The sequence below is a fragment of the Myotis davidii genome, unplaced genomic scaffold, assembly GCF_000327345.1.
Source record: "Myotis davidii unplaced genomic scaffold, ASM32734v1 scaffold698, whole genome shotgun sequence".
In the NCBI taxonomy this organism is placed as follows: Eukaryota; Metazoa; Chordata; class Mammalia; order Chiroptera; family Vespertilionidae; genus Myotis; species Myotis davidii.
This window is the reverse complement of record NW_006290032.1, coordinates 244,994-259,993: the sequence shown is the minus strand read 5'-3', so window position 1 is coordinate 259,993 and position 15,000 is coordinate 244,994. Positions and strand designations below refer to the sequence as shown.

Genomic DNA, 15,000 nt, shown 5'->3' with positions numbered 1-15,000 from the left:
ATGCTAACAATTGTCCTATCAGGCAGGTATTTTCACAGATGACCCAGTTCCCAGCCTTTCCCCTTCCCAGCTGGCTACTTACAAGACAAAAAGGAAAACACCAGTTGAAAATAGACTAATGGATCCTCCTTCCCCAAATGGCAAAAGTCAATGTAACAAAGGTGAACACATGATTTCCTAGTGAAGCCGCTGGCGCCCACACCCACTGCCCGCTCAGTCCCCAGACGGGCCAGCTTCCCGGCAGGACCAGGACAGACGCCCCGGAGAACGCAGAGAAAGCCTCACCCTCTTCGTCAGAGACGTCCAGCACCTCGGTCATGGTCTCGGGAACATTCAGCTTGTGTTTCTCAGTGATAGTCTGCGAAGAGAAAGAGCATTCACGCTTGAAAACAAACTCCCAGCAGACGCCAGGAGCCAGACTCCGCGTCGGCCCAAGGCCTGTCTGAAGTTCTTTCTCTGCTTTTCTCTCGTGAAAACCCACGTCCTCTGAGGACAAAGGCCACGGACCGTGAGGCTGCACCAGAGAAAGCCGCTGCCGTGAGCTCCCACTTAACAGCCAGTTCGTTCCCAGTGGCACCAACGGCCGATCGTCCGGAGCCGGCGGTCACCGTGCGCAGGGCCTCCCTGAAGTGAACTCCAGAAAAGCCTTACGGGAGCAATGAACACATGCAATTTATTAAAGCCAAGCCCGGGGAAAAGACGTGGTAAACCACGTGAAAGACGTAGATCGTCTGGGCAGAAAACGGGTCTTCTGGGCCCAGAGGGGGGACGCTGGTCCACTCTGCACGCCTGGCCTGTGCGGCTGGTCAGCCTCCGGCCACACGCCCAGCTCCCGGCTGCGGGGGGGCGGGGGGGGGGACCAGGCTCCAACGCGACCTTCCCGCCGGCTGTGAGGCCTTGCTAGGCCCTTGCTTCTCCGTGCCTCAATGTCTTCGTCTGTGAACAGCGATGACAACACTGCTCACCAGTGGTTGTGAAGATCGGATGAGATGACACATACAAGAGCCCTAAGAGCGGCTGGCACACGTCAGTGCTCACTGCACACCAGCTGGCAGGAGCTGTCCTACTGTAACTCGGGACTAAGGTCTCGAACGCTGAAGAGCCTGGGCGTTCGGTCACTCAGGCACCAGGGAGCAGAGTGGCCGCTGCGGGCCAGGAGCCGTTTCAGACACATCCCCTGGCATCTTTACGGGAAGTTTAAAATAACGAATCTCGAAATGAGAGTAGAGTCTTCACCAAAAGCCACTGAGACACAGGAAGCAGGTTGTGTAGGGCTTTAACCCCTTCCCCGGCAGAAACGTGTATACTCGTTTTCACAAAATGTTCTTTTTCAGTCGTCGACGAGTATACTAAGAAAATATGGTAAAAAAATATGGTTTATAGGAAGACGAGTTACAAACTGTTTTCATAACCAGCATCAAAAATACTATATAGAACCAAAATAAAAAAATTAGTCTGAAAAAGAAACGTTTTTAACAAAAAAATTGTTGGGGAAGGGGTTAAGCTTCGCTACACAGATGTTATTAACCTGGAAAAATTATGTGAAAAGTTTAGAAGGTTCTGTTCTCAGCGTCCTGTCTCAGATAATGGCACACGGGATAAGCAGGCATCACAGATGTGGGTGTTCCCATGCAGGAGTGACGCTCTCGTGCAGACGGACACCGAGCCTTCTGGGCCACGGACTAGAGTCCCAGGAAACGCCCGACTCCGCCTTGAAGGCTGTCGCGGGGGGACAGGCATCACGGCATCGGCGGCGGCGATCCGCTCCCGCTGGGGAAGGGGTGGAACTCGGAACACTGGCATCTTCTTAAACGGCTGCCAAAGAACTCCCCAGCATTTAAATGACAACAGGACGCCGTTTCATGGTGGCGGCTTATTCCGTGCTTTAGGTGCTATCAGTGGTTACACACAGCATAAAAGAGGGTGGGTCACTTTAAAATTATGCAAATAATACATAGACCTGACAGCTGACCCATAGTGGCCGCCTGGGTCGCATCTCACGGTTCTCCCAGCTGCCTCAAGAGACTGCCTCCTGCTCCACTGCCAGGACCAGGGGCCCCTGTCCCAACGCCCCTGCCCGCACAGTGACCACCGGGGCGAGCTGTCCCTGCCCCGGGCGCCTCATGGAGCGAAGGTTAGGGAAACAGCCATGATTCCAAATGCCTCCGCCACTCGTACAGCCGCGACTTCTCCTTCCCCAGCGGTTGCCCGACGCCTCTCCCTGCACAAGGGCTTCGGGGGAAGACCTCGGAGGGGGCGCAGCTCAGACACCCACGTGGCGGCTCCAGGGCACGTCCCACGAATCCGAGGCGACGTCTGTGGGCTGTGCAGCTGTCCTTCAACTCTTCCACTGAAGAGGTGACAGCGTAACATTTAATTTAATTTTATTTTACATAATTATTAAGTTGTCTGTGCTGTTTGCCTGTCATGGTGAGTGGCTGTTATTTTAGTGAGTCTGTGGACTTTAGGAAATGACACTGAACATGATGCTTCCGTGAACATACACAAAGGGGCCAGGTAAGAGGGTTTTTCTTAAATTGAAAATTAGGTGAAAAATTTTCTTTTGCAAAATCCCTGCGAAGCTCCTTTAGCAAAGCCAAGCTCTGTGATGCCAGAGGGTTAAGATCATGGGCTTTGGGATCCGACAAACTCAACTTGAACCCTAGACGTACCCCTGCAGTTCCGGAGCTTTGTTGCGTGTTAGCGGCATCGATGACACTGCTGTGCGGAGGAAGGAATGAAAATCTCTTCCCCAAGAGCAGACGCGCGAGACTCGCGTAACAGAGAGGAGTACGTTCATTTTTCAATGCTTAACCCCCGATTCCGTTTCAGAAAACAACAGACTTGCAACCACGAGAGAAGAACTGACGTGAGAGGCAGGAGGAAAGTCAGGCGCATCAGCGGTCGCCAGCCTTTCGGGCCTCACGGACCATCAGTGATCCACAGACCACTGGTTGGCAGCCGCTGCATTAGGCCACGCAGCCAGGGAGACCCTTCCCCGCTGACCCCGCTGACCCCACTGACCCCCGCTGACCCCCGCTGGAGCGCATGCCCGGGGCCTTGTATTTGTCGGGGGCTTCTCACCTGCAGGGGCCAGTGGTTTTGCTGGGGCAGCGCTCAGCTCGGCAGCGTGAGGACAGCAGTTACAGAGGGGAAACACAGCCCACAGAATTCTGAGGCTTTCGTGCCCCAGAGCTGGGGGTGGGGACCTGGCCGTCTATCGGTTCACAGGGGATCTGAGTGCCCCCGAGCTGGGTGTGGGGCTGGCCGTGTGTCTGAGAACCTGTGGCCAGTGTTTAGAACGCCGACTGCCTCGTGATAAACGTGGCCTGTGTAGCGGGGTCTCTCACTCGGACAGAGCTGCCATCTCTCACAATGGACACGTCTGACCCACCGTTTTGTTGAGCTAAAGAATTTTTTTTCTTAAAGAACCCATGGGCCACCCTCCAGGCCACCATGTGGAGTTGCTGCTGGGGGAGGTGTTGTCTTCACCGCTGACCCCTCCTCAGCACTGGTTTCTACCCAGAAACCCTTCACGTGGATTAATGAGGCGAACGGAAGGGAAAAAAGCACAAGGTACAGAAAAGGATGCAGGCGCACCCCTCGCTGGGACCTGATGAAGATGCACACATGGCCCAAGTGCCCAGAAAAAGCCGTAAGAACAGACGTGTTTGGCCGCCTGGGATGCCCACGCTGCTTCAGAGATGCCCAACAGGACAAAACTCTCCCTACAGCGGAGGGAGACGCACTGGGTCTAAGCAAGCAGGGAGCAAGGACGGCCACTACGACCCACCTCCAGTGTGACTCGGGGTGAGTGTGAGCAGAAACGGGCCTGTGTTTCTCCTACGTAATTTCTTGAAGAAACTTCACTTTGAACGTTTAAAAATAGCCTGGCCAGGTAGCTCAGTCAGTTGGAGCCTCCTCCAGTACCCCAAAAAGTTGTGGGTTCGATTCCCAGGCAGGGCATATAGGTTACAGGTTTGTCCCTGGTCAGGATGTATACGGGAGGCAACTGATCGATGTCTCTCACATCCATGATTCCCTCCCTCTCTCTTCCCCTTTCTCTAAGGTCAATGAAATCATATCCTCAGGTGAGGATTAAAAAAATCTTTAAAAATACTGTGGCACCGGGGCACAGGCTTTAAAAGTGCCCGAGAAAACACGTGGCATGACCCTCTGCGTCTGCGACATCGCCTCGCGTCCAGAAATAAACCCGACTTCCCCCACATAGGACAGGTCCCGGCAGCTGTGCTCACCCACTGCCGTGTCACGGGGCTGCTGTCGCCCGGGAACACACTCCTTCCTCCCACCTCCCACCGGCCCATCGTCTGCGCCTGGGCTGTTGCTGGAACCTTTCAGTGTTCGTATCGGCCGAGGTTTGTCTGTGCCCTACTGTCTGCTTACCCACTTTCCAAATAAGCCGCCGAGCTGCCGTCCGCAGCCTCACAAACGTCCCCAACAAGTCGGTGCAGAGACTAGCCCTGGGAGGCACCCAGCTCTGCTCCACAGGCCCGGCCCCAGGACCCCCGGCCCGCTGAGTCCCCCAGCCCTGTGGGCAGAGGCCACACACCCTGCCCTAGCAGACTGTTTCCCTACTAAGCGCACTCAGTTCTTTTTGAATAAAACATAATCAGAGACAGAGAGGACATGGGGCAGAACAAGTCTCTGGGGAACCTTCAGACCAGCCGGGAGCACTGCAGGGACCAGGACCCTCCCGGGGCTGCGTCCCCTCTGCTCAAATGAGGAGTTTGCCAGGACTGTCCTGCCCCTCGGCTGGCAGCTGAGGTCACACCCAACCTCAGCTCGAGGGCAGAGGAGCAGGAAAAAACAAGGAGGCCCTGTGAACTCACACACTCCACCGGGATGTGCAGGACACAAGAGCTCGGCCGCTGCCCTGTGAGTGCCCTCCCACTGTGGCCCTCCCTGTGCTGCCCAGATTCACCCCTAGAAGTTGAGACCGCGGCGCAGGACGTGGGGTGAGGGGAGAAGGCGCGACGGGAAAGCTGGCTCGAGAAGCAGCCCCGGGCCCCTTACTCACTGTCGTGGTGGTGGTGACCTCCTCCGTCACAACCTTCAGGGTGTCGACCACCGAGATGTAGCCCAGCCGCTTAGCGATGGCCAGGGCCGTGTTGCCATTCTTGAGAGGGGGATGGGGGGGAGAAGAAGGGATGGGGAGAGAGGGAGAGAGAGAGAGAGAGAATGGAGCCAGTGAGCTCACCGCCCCAGGAGCCAGCGCCTCCTCCAACGCCAGGCGCAGTGGAGGAAATCACTCGTTTTCACCATCACATCTGAATGTGTCTTGGTAACTTCTCCAGCCTGGAGAGCGGGTCACCATGGAAACACAACAAGCTGCATCTGCCCCTCCTCCTAAGGAGAAGCACTTGCGGCTTTAACCCCTGGGTGGTCAGCTCTGGGGGCTGGATGGTGCTGGGAAAGGGAGGCCTCCAGACCAGCCTGGCTGAGGGCCCGCCTTCCCCAGGACAGGCCGGTTCAGGGAGGGCAGGCGCCTCAGGGCACAGTCCCTGTGTGCAGACACCACAGCAAACAGCAGGCCGCTGCTCAGGCCTGGGGAGCCCCGGGGTGAATCACACCACCTCATTTACATCCTAATGGCCCCTTATCCCAGGAGCCTGTCTACGCCAGAGGAAGCGGTGGGCCCAGCCTCCAGCCCCCAAGTCCAGACCGCCAGCCGCACTGAGGCTACCCCAGAGCTGGGGCCTGAGGGTGGAGGCCCATCTCAGGAGGGGTGGGGACTGTGGCACCCTGCTCTGCTCAGCCTGAGCACGGCTGGGGCAGGTGACATACGGACGCTGTCCTACTTCAGACACCTCATGAGGAGGCAGGGGTTTTGGAAAAGACACCGATGCTGGGAACAGAGGCAGCAAGAGAAGAGGAGCCCAAACAGGAGGTGGAGGGGCTCACGAAAGAGCCACAGGCTGAGCCTCCAGGCTGCGCAGGGCAGTGAGGCTGGGCATCGGGCAGCAACATTCACGGGTCCCCGGGAGTCAGAGGTGACTCAGCAGCACTAACAGAGGGTCCCCCCCACCCCTGGCACTGGCCATGGCAGAGGGACCGGGGTGCGGGGGGCCTTACCGTGGTGGTGGCATCGGGCCGCGCCCCATGCTGCAGCAGCACATTGATGATGTGTGTGTGGCCCTGCTGTGCGGCCTGGTGCAGGGGCGTGTAGCCACTCTGGGAGGGGGGGCAAGGAGGGAGGAGAAGGAGAAGCCGGTTAGCCTGCGTTCAAGGCCATCTTACTTATGACAATGCTGTGCATGGGGGCGGCCGCCCCAGGAGCCCGCTCCCAGCAGCACACACGCCCGCACACCTTCTGCCCCTGAGTAAAGGGAGACAGGCGACTGGCGTCTCCGACACTGTTCTGAGCCGTGAGCATGGAAACGTGAGCCCGCGCCGCCACGGAAGCAGCGGTGGCGAGGAGACGTCCGAGAGCTGCAGGCGTCACCGCACTGTGCCTGGCCCGGGCGGCTTCCCAACGGGTCACTCAGGGCTCACTTTCCGGACCTCGGTCTGGAAGTTCCTTCCCCTGAGGGGGGTCGTGGGAGGCCCACTCTGACCCACGGTCTTTACATTTTGGTTCTGTCCCCACCTGGCCGGGCTCGCCTCCAAGGAAGTGAGGAGGAGTCATGAGGTGAGTAGGGCCGCCTGGCCCTGGACGTGCTGGTGCAGGGACAAGGGCAGAGTAAAGGGACAGCCCCGTGTCAGGGGACACAACTGGGAACGGGGGAAGGAGTTTCTTCACAGCCACGCCACAGCCAGGCCCGTGGAGAAGGTCACGCCGGCCAGAGCTGCGCTACCCTTATCCGCTGGCCTCGCCTGACAGAAGCTTCCACGTCTGTCAGACCCACCCGTGTGCTCTGGGCGCTGCCGTCAACCATGAACCTGTCAGAGCGTCTGTCCCTGCGATATGGTGTCACAGCTGCTTCGCGACCAGCGCGCAACACGCTTCTCCATCTGCATGTGTCTACTGTGCACACAGGACGCCAGGTCCCCCTGCTGTCCCTCCACGTCCCCCCGCTGTCCCTCCACGTCCCCCTACTGTCCCTCCATCTCCCCCCTGCTGTCCCTGCTACATCCCCCGTCACTGTGGCCTTCTGTCTGGGGGCTGTGTCCATTCCTGTGACCCACGGTCTGAGCATGGCCGTGTCCATGCATCCCGGGAGTGACCCAGGAACCTGGGAAACTTAACGGTCACAGAGACACTGCTCCCGTCACATCACCTGTGGACACCGAGGAGCCTGGAAGAAGTGAGTTCTTCTAAATATCCCTCCTTCCCACCGTGTTTCCAGATGTGCCCACGGAGCCCTCACCTGGCCAGGCCCAGCAGCACTTGCAGACATTCCTGGGCTGCACAGGAGACCCCGTGCTACCCAGTCGACACCGCCACGGCCATGTTCTTGCCCCAGCAGTTCGCACTGACTGCGGGACACGGTCTACGTGGGCACTGCGGCCAGAAAGACGTCCGAGGAGGTGTTTCCAGGGCTCGGGGCAGCTCACAGGCTTTGCAGACCCTTTGGCTGAAGCTCCACCCGCCGCCTTAGACCCATCCTGCTGGGAGCCCCCGACCAGCACTTCTCCCCACAACCAGCACCCCTGACCTCTGACCTCCCCCCACCCGCCCCGCCCAGTTACAAATGAAAACGCCAAAACTTCGAATTCTGAGAAGGATCAGATATGAAGTCCACACCATTTTTCTTTCATTTCCCTGAAGTGACAGGAAAATGCTGGCAAACACGGTCTTTCTTTCTCTGAGACTCTTCACCTTAGAGCAGCGATGGCGAACCTCTGACACGTGTCAGAGGTGACACGCGAACTCATTTTTTTGGTTGATTTTTCTTTGTTAAATGGCATTTAAGTATATAAAATAAATATTAAAAATATAAGTCTTTTTTTACTATGGTTGCAAATATCAAAAAATGTCTATATGTGACACGGCACCAGAGTTAAGTTAGGGTTTTTCAAAATGCTGACACACTGAGCTCAAAAGGTTCGCCATCACTGCCTTAGAGTCTAATTCACAAAGGCTCTACACCCAGCATGTCGAACTCGCAAGCCACAGGCCTCATTTATTTGGCCCGTGAGTCTTTGAGTTTGACATGCTTGCTTTACACGTGGACTTCGCAACTCTCTTTGCAAATTATCCTATAATTAATCCAACCTGTTTGCCTCAAGCTGCTGTTACAGGGTTCAATTCTAATTCTAAGTGACGAGCAGTTCCATGAAAAAAGTTCACTTTGCCAAATGTTTACACCAAGTCACGAAAGTTTCAGTAGTAAAGTCAATATTTGTTTGTATTTTCATAGCAACCGATTTTAGTAACTATGGTTACACGAGATATGAAGAAAGACTTCCTTCTACAAAATGTCATTCTCTGTGAAAAAACCCTGTTTACTAAAAGGACATCCTCTGAAGATGTGTGTTTACCCACTGAAGACACATAAGATACATTTACTTCCAAAAGCAAATAAAATTGACATCGATGAAAAAAAACACACAAAAAAACAAAAAAACCCTGAAAAGTTAAAATGAGAATTTTCTCTCAACCAAAAATCCACTTGAGTGCAGATCAAACCCCAGGAGGCAAATGCTTCCTCTTGGGACGCCTGGCTTCCCAGCGTATAACCATGCAACGACCAACACGTAACAACACGCGTGAGCATCACCAGGCTCTGCCGCGGCGAGCGTCCCTGACTCCAGCAGGAAGCTCCACCCCGTGCTCTGTGGAGCTGGCCCAGCAAACCCGTGCGCGCTAGCGCCCGAGTGAGGCAGCTTACAGTCGCCGCACGCCAAGTTCAGGAGAACTCGGAACAGGCAGCGGCTCTTCTTGCTGGAGTCGGACGGAAGGCTCTGAGTTTGCCCGGCTGGGGCTCCGCTGGCTGGAGCCCTGTCCTGTGCACAGCAGGGCCACGGAGGCTCCATTCCGGTCGGGGCAGGGATGGGCGGCAACCAGGCCATGTTTCTCTCTCTCCCTCTCCCTTCCTCTCTCTCTGAATCGATGAGAACATGCCCTTGGGTAAGGACGAAAGGAAACAGGGAAAAGGTTCTGCAGGAAGCATCACGGAGGTGGCTTAGGTGAGATTTAGCCACTTGAGGAGGAGAGCAGCTGAGGAGAGGGAAGGCCATGAGCGCACGGGGTCCTAGGCGTTGGAGACAGTGACGAGCTGTAGGGAGGGGTGGGTGTCACCTGAAAGTCACGTCAGGTCAGGTCACACTAGGAGGCGAGGAAGAACGGGAGGGGGACTAGGTCCGGGTCAGGAGACGTGGGAGGAGGCAGCATGGACTAATGTCGGGGAGGAGTGAGGCTGCTGAGGTTTCAGACATGCAAGCGCTAAGAGCCCGGGCCTGAACCACACGCAGTGCCTGGGTCTGAGCTCCGATCCCACTGCTCCTGCTCTGTGGCCTCAGACAGGTGATGTGAATTCAGTGTAACACAGACGTGGGATCCGACCGGTGAGATTCAGTGGCTGACCTTCAACCCATGAACCAAGAGGTCCCCACTTCAATTCCGTCAGGGCACATGCCGGGTTGTGGGTTTGATCCCCAGTAGAGGGCATGCAGGAGGCAGCCGGCGGGTATCTCTCTCTCACACCGTCGTGAGGATTCCTTTAAAAAGAGGAAGGCACTGGGTCTAGGCCGGTCTGTGCTCCCTCGGGTGAGGGCTGGGGCGGGCCAAGACCGGAGGCGCAGCGTCCCAGCAGGGCCCAGGGTGAGGTGCTAGCTCGTCAGCTCCCTGAACTGACACCAGCTCTGAGCCCAGCCTACAGGCTGTTAAGATTATTAGAACGAAAAGCCACAGCCCCTTGCACAGCCTACATGGTGTGCTCAGAGTCACTTCAGAAAAACTAACATAGAAGCACGTGTGTATGACAATGAACGCACAGAGCGTCCATGTGGCTGAAACTTTTGTGAAAGAAATGAAGGGAGAACAGCATTTACCTTGGTTTTGGCGTTGACATTGGCTCCGTGCTTCAGAAGGAAGTTGACCATTTTCACATTTCCATAGTGACAGGCCACAATTAAAGGAGTGTAACCGAGCTATAGTAACAATAAACAAGCAAATGACCACTCACTAAATACACCTTGCGGGGGGGGGGTAAGACAGAGTTTCAGTCCCAGCAAGACATTCTACCTGACTGTACAGTTATTACTTAGTGGGTGTGACACACTCTGTACAGCTATTACTTAGTGGGTGTGACACACTCTGACTGTACAGTTATTACTTAGTGGGTGTGACACACTCTACCCGACTGTACAGTTATTACTTAGTGGGTGTGACACACTCTGACTGTACAGTTATTACTTAGTGGGTGTGACACTGTCTGTACAGCTATTACTTAGTTGGTGTGACACACTCTGACTGTACAGCTATTAGTGGGTGTGACACACTGACTGTACAGTTATTACTTAGTGGGTGTGACACACTCTACCCGGCTGTACAGTTATTACTTAGTGGGTGTGACACACTGATTGTACAGCTATTACTTAGTGGGTGTGACACATTCTACCCGACTGTACAGCTATTACTTAGTGGGTGTGACACACTCTAACCGATTGTACAGCTATTATTTAGTGTGTGTGACACACTCTACCCGACTGTACAGTTCTTACTTAGTGGGTGTGACACACTCTGACTGTATAGCTATTACTTAGTGGGTGTGACACACTCTGTACAGCTATTAGTGGGTGTGACACACTGACTGTACAGTTATTACGTAGTGGGTGTGACACACTCTGACGGTACAGCTATTAGTGGGTGTGACACACTGACTGTACAGTTATTACGTAGTGGGTGTGACACACTCTGACGGTACAGCTATTAGTGGGTGTGACACACTGACTGTACAGTTATTACGTAGTGGGTGTGACACACTCTGACGGTACAGCTATTAGTGGGTGTGACACACTGACTGTACAGTTATTACGTAGTGGGTGTGACACACTCTGACGGTACAGCTATTAGTGGGTGTGACACACTGACTGTACAGTTATTACTTAGTGGGTGTGACACACTCTGACGGTACAGCTATTAGTGGGTGTGACACACTCTGACTGTACACTATTACTTAGTGGGTGTGTATAGTAACAATAAACAAGCAAATGACCACTCACTAAATACACCTTGCGGGGGGGGGGTAAGACAGAGTTTCAGTCCCAGCAAGACATTCTACCTGACTGTACAGTTATTACTTAGTGGGTGTGACACACTCTGTACAGCTATTACTTAGTGGGTGTGACACACTCTGACTGTACAGCTATTACTTAGTGGGTGGGACACACTCTGTACAGTTATTACTTAGTGGGTGTGAGACACTCTACCCGACTGTACAGCTAATACTTAGTCGGTGTGACACACTCTACCCGACTGTACAGCTATTACTTGGTGTGAGACTGACTGTACAGATATTACTTAGGTGTGCATCCTGTGGACACAAACATGGGGGAGCAGACTGGGAACAAAGGACTTCACACCAGCAAAGGAGACCAAGCATGCATTTGACTTAACCTGAAAAAGAGCTAAGAGAGGGGCACAGATGGTGGGATCTGAAAACAGATGGGAGCGATGAGGCCAGAGAGGGCCAGGCGGGGATGCAGGAAAATGCAGCAGAGGTGGAATGGGGTTCATGGCAAAGTGAGGGTAAAGCCATGTCAGCGAAGGGCATGGAGGGAGTGGGTGCAGGAGAAAGCAGGTCACCGCCTGGCTGAGCAGCAGGGAGCAGGCCGTGTGGGCGCAGCACTGGGATCTCCGCTCCTCTCTCCATCCGGACTTGGTTCTGGGAGCAGGAGGTCCAGCAGTGTGTGAGCAGGACGGACTTGTGAGGAGGGGACAGGGACGTGGGTACCCTGATGAGGTGGCTGGGAGGCACCCAGGGCGGGACCCACCACAGTGACAGGAGCCTGTACCTTCGTGTGGGCATCCTGGTCCGCTCCGTGTCTGACAAGAATGTCAGCGACGTTCACTTTGTCCTCCTGGGCTGCGAGGTGCAGGGCTGTGAGTCCACTCTGCAGAGAGAAGGGGAGCGGCGGGTACAGGGGAGAAGATGCACTGATCATCTGTAATATCCCATCTTGAAAAAAGTCCTGCAATTACAGCTTCTCCCTGGAAACCACATCTTTTGAAATTGAAGACAAACCCCCTAAGTTATGGCCACTTTCCACTCAAGGCAGGTCCTCGCTCCCCAACACTGTCAGCCAATCGTTTTCTCTGTTGGGCACTTACATCATGACTTGCGACATTAAAACAAGTCAGCGAAGGTGCTCCCAGGAACACGCCCTTCAGCCCATCTGTGCCTCCGACTGAGTCCATTTATTCCCTTAAGTAACTGGCCCACCAGCCACTTCTCCCTGATCAGCACTGCAACAGTCTGCCTTTCCCTCAATAAGTCATCACATCGGTGCACAAATGTCACTCCAGGAATGAGCTCAGCATGGCTTTCTCCAGCCCAAAGGCAGGGCACTGCTGTCCAGGGTCCTCCAGGGGCTAAATAAGAGGTGGCCCCATCGTTTGTACACAGCACCATCAACTGGCCAGTTTTACATGGAATGCCTGGCGTGTGAGCACCAGCGGTGGCTTTAACCCAATGTGCCAGTGGAGCACGGTTCACAGTCAGCAGGCACAGGGCCCAGGGGCCGGAGGGGAGAGGCTTTCAGTCTCTGCCACAATCTGGCAGCCTCCACACGGGGTAAGGAGCTCCCACCAAGATAGAAATTTAAAGAGCACTTTTTTTTTTCCAGAGAAGAAGGAAGAAAAAGAGAGCTAGAATCATCAGCGATGAGAGGGAATCACTGATCAGCTGCCTCCTGCTCGGCCCTCACTGGGGATCAAGCCCACAATCCAGGAAGGTGCCCTGATTTGAACTGTGAGCTCCTGGTTCCTAGGTCGGTGCTCAACCACTGAGCCACGCTGGCCGGGCTAAAGGGCATCTTTAAAAGCTGAATCACCAGTTTGTGTCACAGGTGTTTTTTGAGTACCATTCACAGGTCAGGAATTGAGCCTGTCAGTGGGCAGTTTCTGCCCCATAGTGTCCTGTTCAGTGCAATCTCTCCGTTCCGTCTCTCTCTCCCGCTCAGACGGAAGCAGCGGGATCATCCTGGAGCCGGCAGCCCCCGCCCAATGCACAGGCCTGTCTCCACAGCCAGGTGAGGCCAGGGCGGCTCAGCCATGTCTCCAAAACCCATGATCTCCAGCCATGGGCTCCTCGGGCAAACGTGGGTGTGTAAAAGTCACGTGTGCATACTGAATGATGTACTGTCCCTGACCCCCATTCTATTTTTGTTGTTGCTGTTAATCGTCACCCGAGGATATTTTCCTATTGCTTTTTAGAGAGAGTGGAAGGGAGGGGGAGAAACACAGAGAGAGAAACATCAACTGGCTGCCTACCACACATGCTGTGACCAGGGCAGGGATCGAGCCTGAAACTGAGGTTCGTGCCCTTGACTGGAACCGAACCTGGGACCCTTCAGTTCACAGGCCAACACTATCCACTGAGCCAAACCGGCTAGAGCCCAACTCTTACTCTTGTGCAGTTACTGTGTGTGTCCACAGGCCATTCTCCGGGGAAGGCTGAGATGACTGGGCTGCTTTATCACAGACAGCGATTCCCTGACCACCACCCATGCCAGGCGAAGTGGGCTCAGGGCCTGCGTTCCACTGTGTCCCTGCCCCATGCACAGGGCTCCTGAGGCTCAGGGCTGGAGAGTGACATGGGCAGTGGGCATGCACCAGCAGGCAGATGGCCCCAGATGGCCCCACCACCTTTCTCCAGGCTTTGGAGTTAGGACTGCAAGCAGAACGAGCAGGCAGGACAGAGCGTGGACGACGGCCCGAACCCTGGGCCTCTGGGAGTGACCGCACACTCAGAGGGGCACAGAAGGCAGCTCCCAGAGGGACGGACTGTAACAGGCTCACAGGAAAAGGCAGGGCGCGAGGACGCACCACAGTCTGTGTGCCTGTCCTGGCTCCGTGGTTTCCCGGCCCCGCGGCCAGTCCTCAGCTGCCCTGGAATCCGTCACAGGCCCGCCTCCCTTACAACCCCTCGCTCTGTCCACGTCCACACAGACGGCTTCTCCGTTCACTCATCCCAAGGGTCGGGGCCGAACCCAGAGACAAAGCAAATACCTTGGTCGACGTGTGGACGTCGGCGCCCTTGTCCAGGAGCGAGGTGACCATGTCCGCGTGCCCCTCCTGGGAGGCCAGGTGCAGCGGGGTCACGCCCTGCTTGGTCACCACATTGGTCTCAGCCCCGTAGCTGAGGAGCGTGGATGCAATCTGCGTCTGGTTCTTCTTGGCGGCGATGTGCAGGGGAGTGTAGCCGTTCTGCAAAGAGTGAGAGGAACGGGTGAGCTCAGCTCCTGCCCTGGGGGACATACCTCTCTGGAGGCAGCTGACAGGGGAGCTAGAAGCCAGTGTGTGATGGTCAATGAAAGTCCCCACCCAACACCGGAGTCGCTGAAGCGGTGTCACAGGACACTGCAGGGCAGAGGGAGGGCACGGGAGCCCCAAACCTCCAAAACCCCCCTCGCACACGGTCCCTCCTGAAGAGCAGCCTGAGGGGGGCCGGTGCCCTGTGCACGCCCCCCCCAACACCCGAGGGTCCAGGCCTCCCTGCTCTCCTCCCCCCAGGCCAGCCCTCCCCCCTCAGCCTCCCTGGCAGGACCTGGTTTCCAAGCCTCTGCACTGGGGGGGCCGTCCTGGACCAGCCAGTCAGGCCGCCCTTGGACCCACCTGCGGGACCAAGCAGCACGCATGCACGCACACATGCACACAGGTACGCACACATGCACACACGTGCAGACACACATGTACGGACACACACATGCACACACGCGCACACACATGCACACAGCATTACCAGCATAAATGCGTGGAGTTCCTGCAGGGTCCTGTTCCCACCTCCTGCCCACATGCTGGGCGTTTGCATGCCTTCCTCACTCAGAGGCCACCCCAGGTTCCGACCCCGGGCCGGGGTCCCGGCAGCAGGCAGC

The 15,000-nt window shown here is 55.8% G+C and overlaps 1 protein-coding gene across 1 annotated transcript in view; it reads right to left on the bottom strand.

Moving 5' to 3' along the window:
* The window catches only part of ANK2 (ankyrin 2, neuronal), a 154,136-nt gene that overhangs the window by 60,047 nt on the left and 79,089 nt on the right, over positions 1-15,000 (bottom strand). Inside the window, exons 18-23 of the mRNA XM_015563371.1 lie at positions 14,135-14,498; positions 11,920-12,018; positions 9,955-10,053; positions 6,094-6,192; positions 5,039-5,137; positions 286-358 (exon numbers count right to left, since the gene is read on the bottom strand). Of these exons, the coding sequence (XP_015418857.1) occupies positions 286-358; positions 5,039-5,137; positions 6,094-6,192; positions 9,955-10,053; positions 11,920-12,018; positions 14,135-14,498 (833 nt within the window). The remainder of the gene's footprint in view (positions 1-285; positions 359-5,038; positions 5,138-6,093; positions 6,193-9,954; positions 10,054-11,919; positions 12,019-14,134; positions 14,499-15,000) is intronic.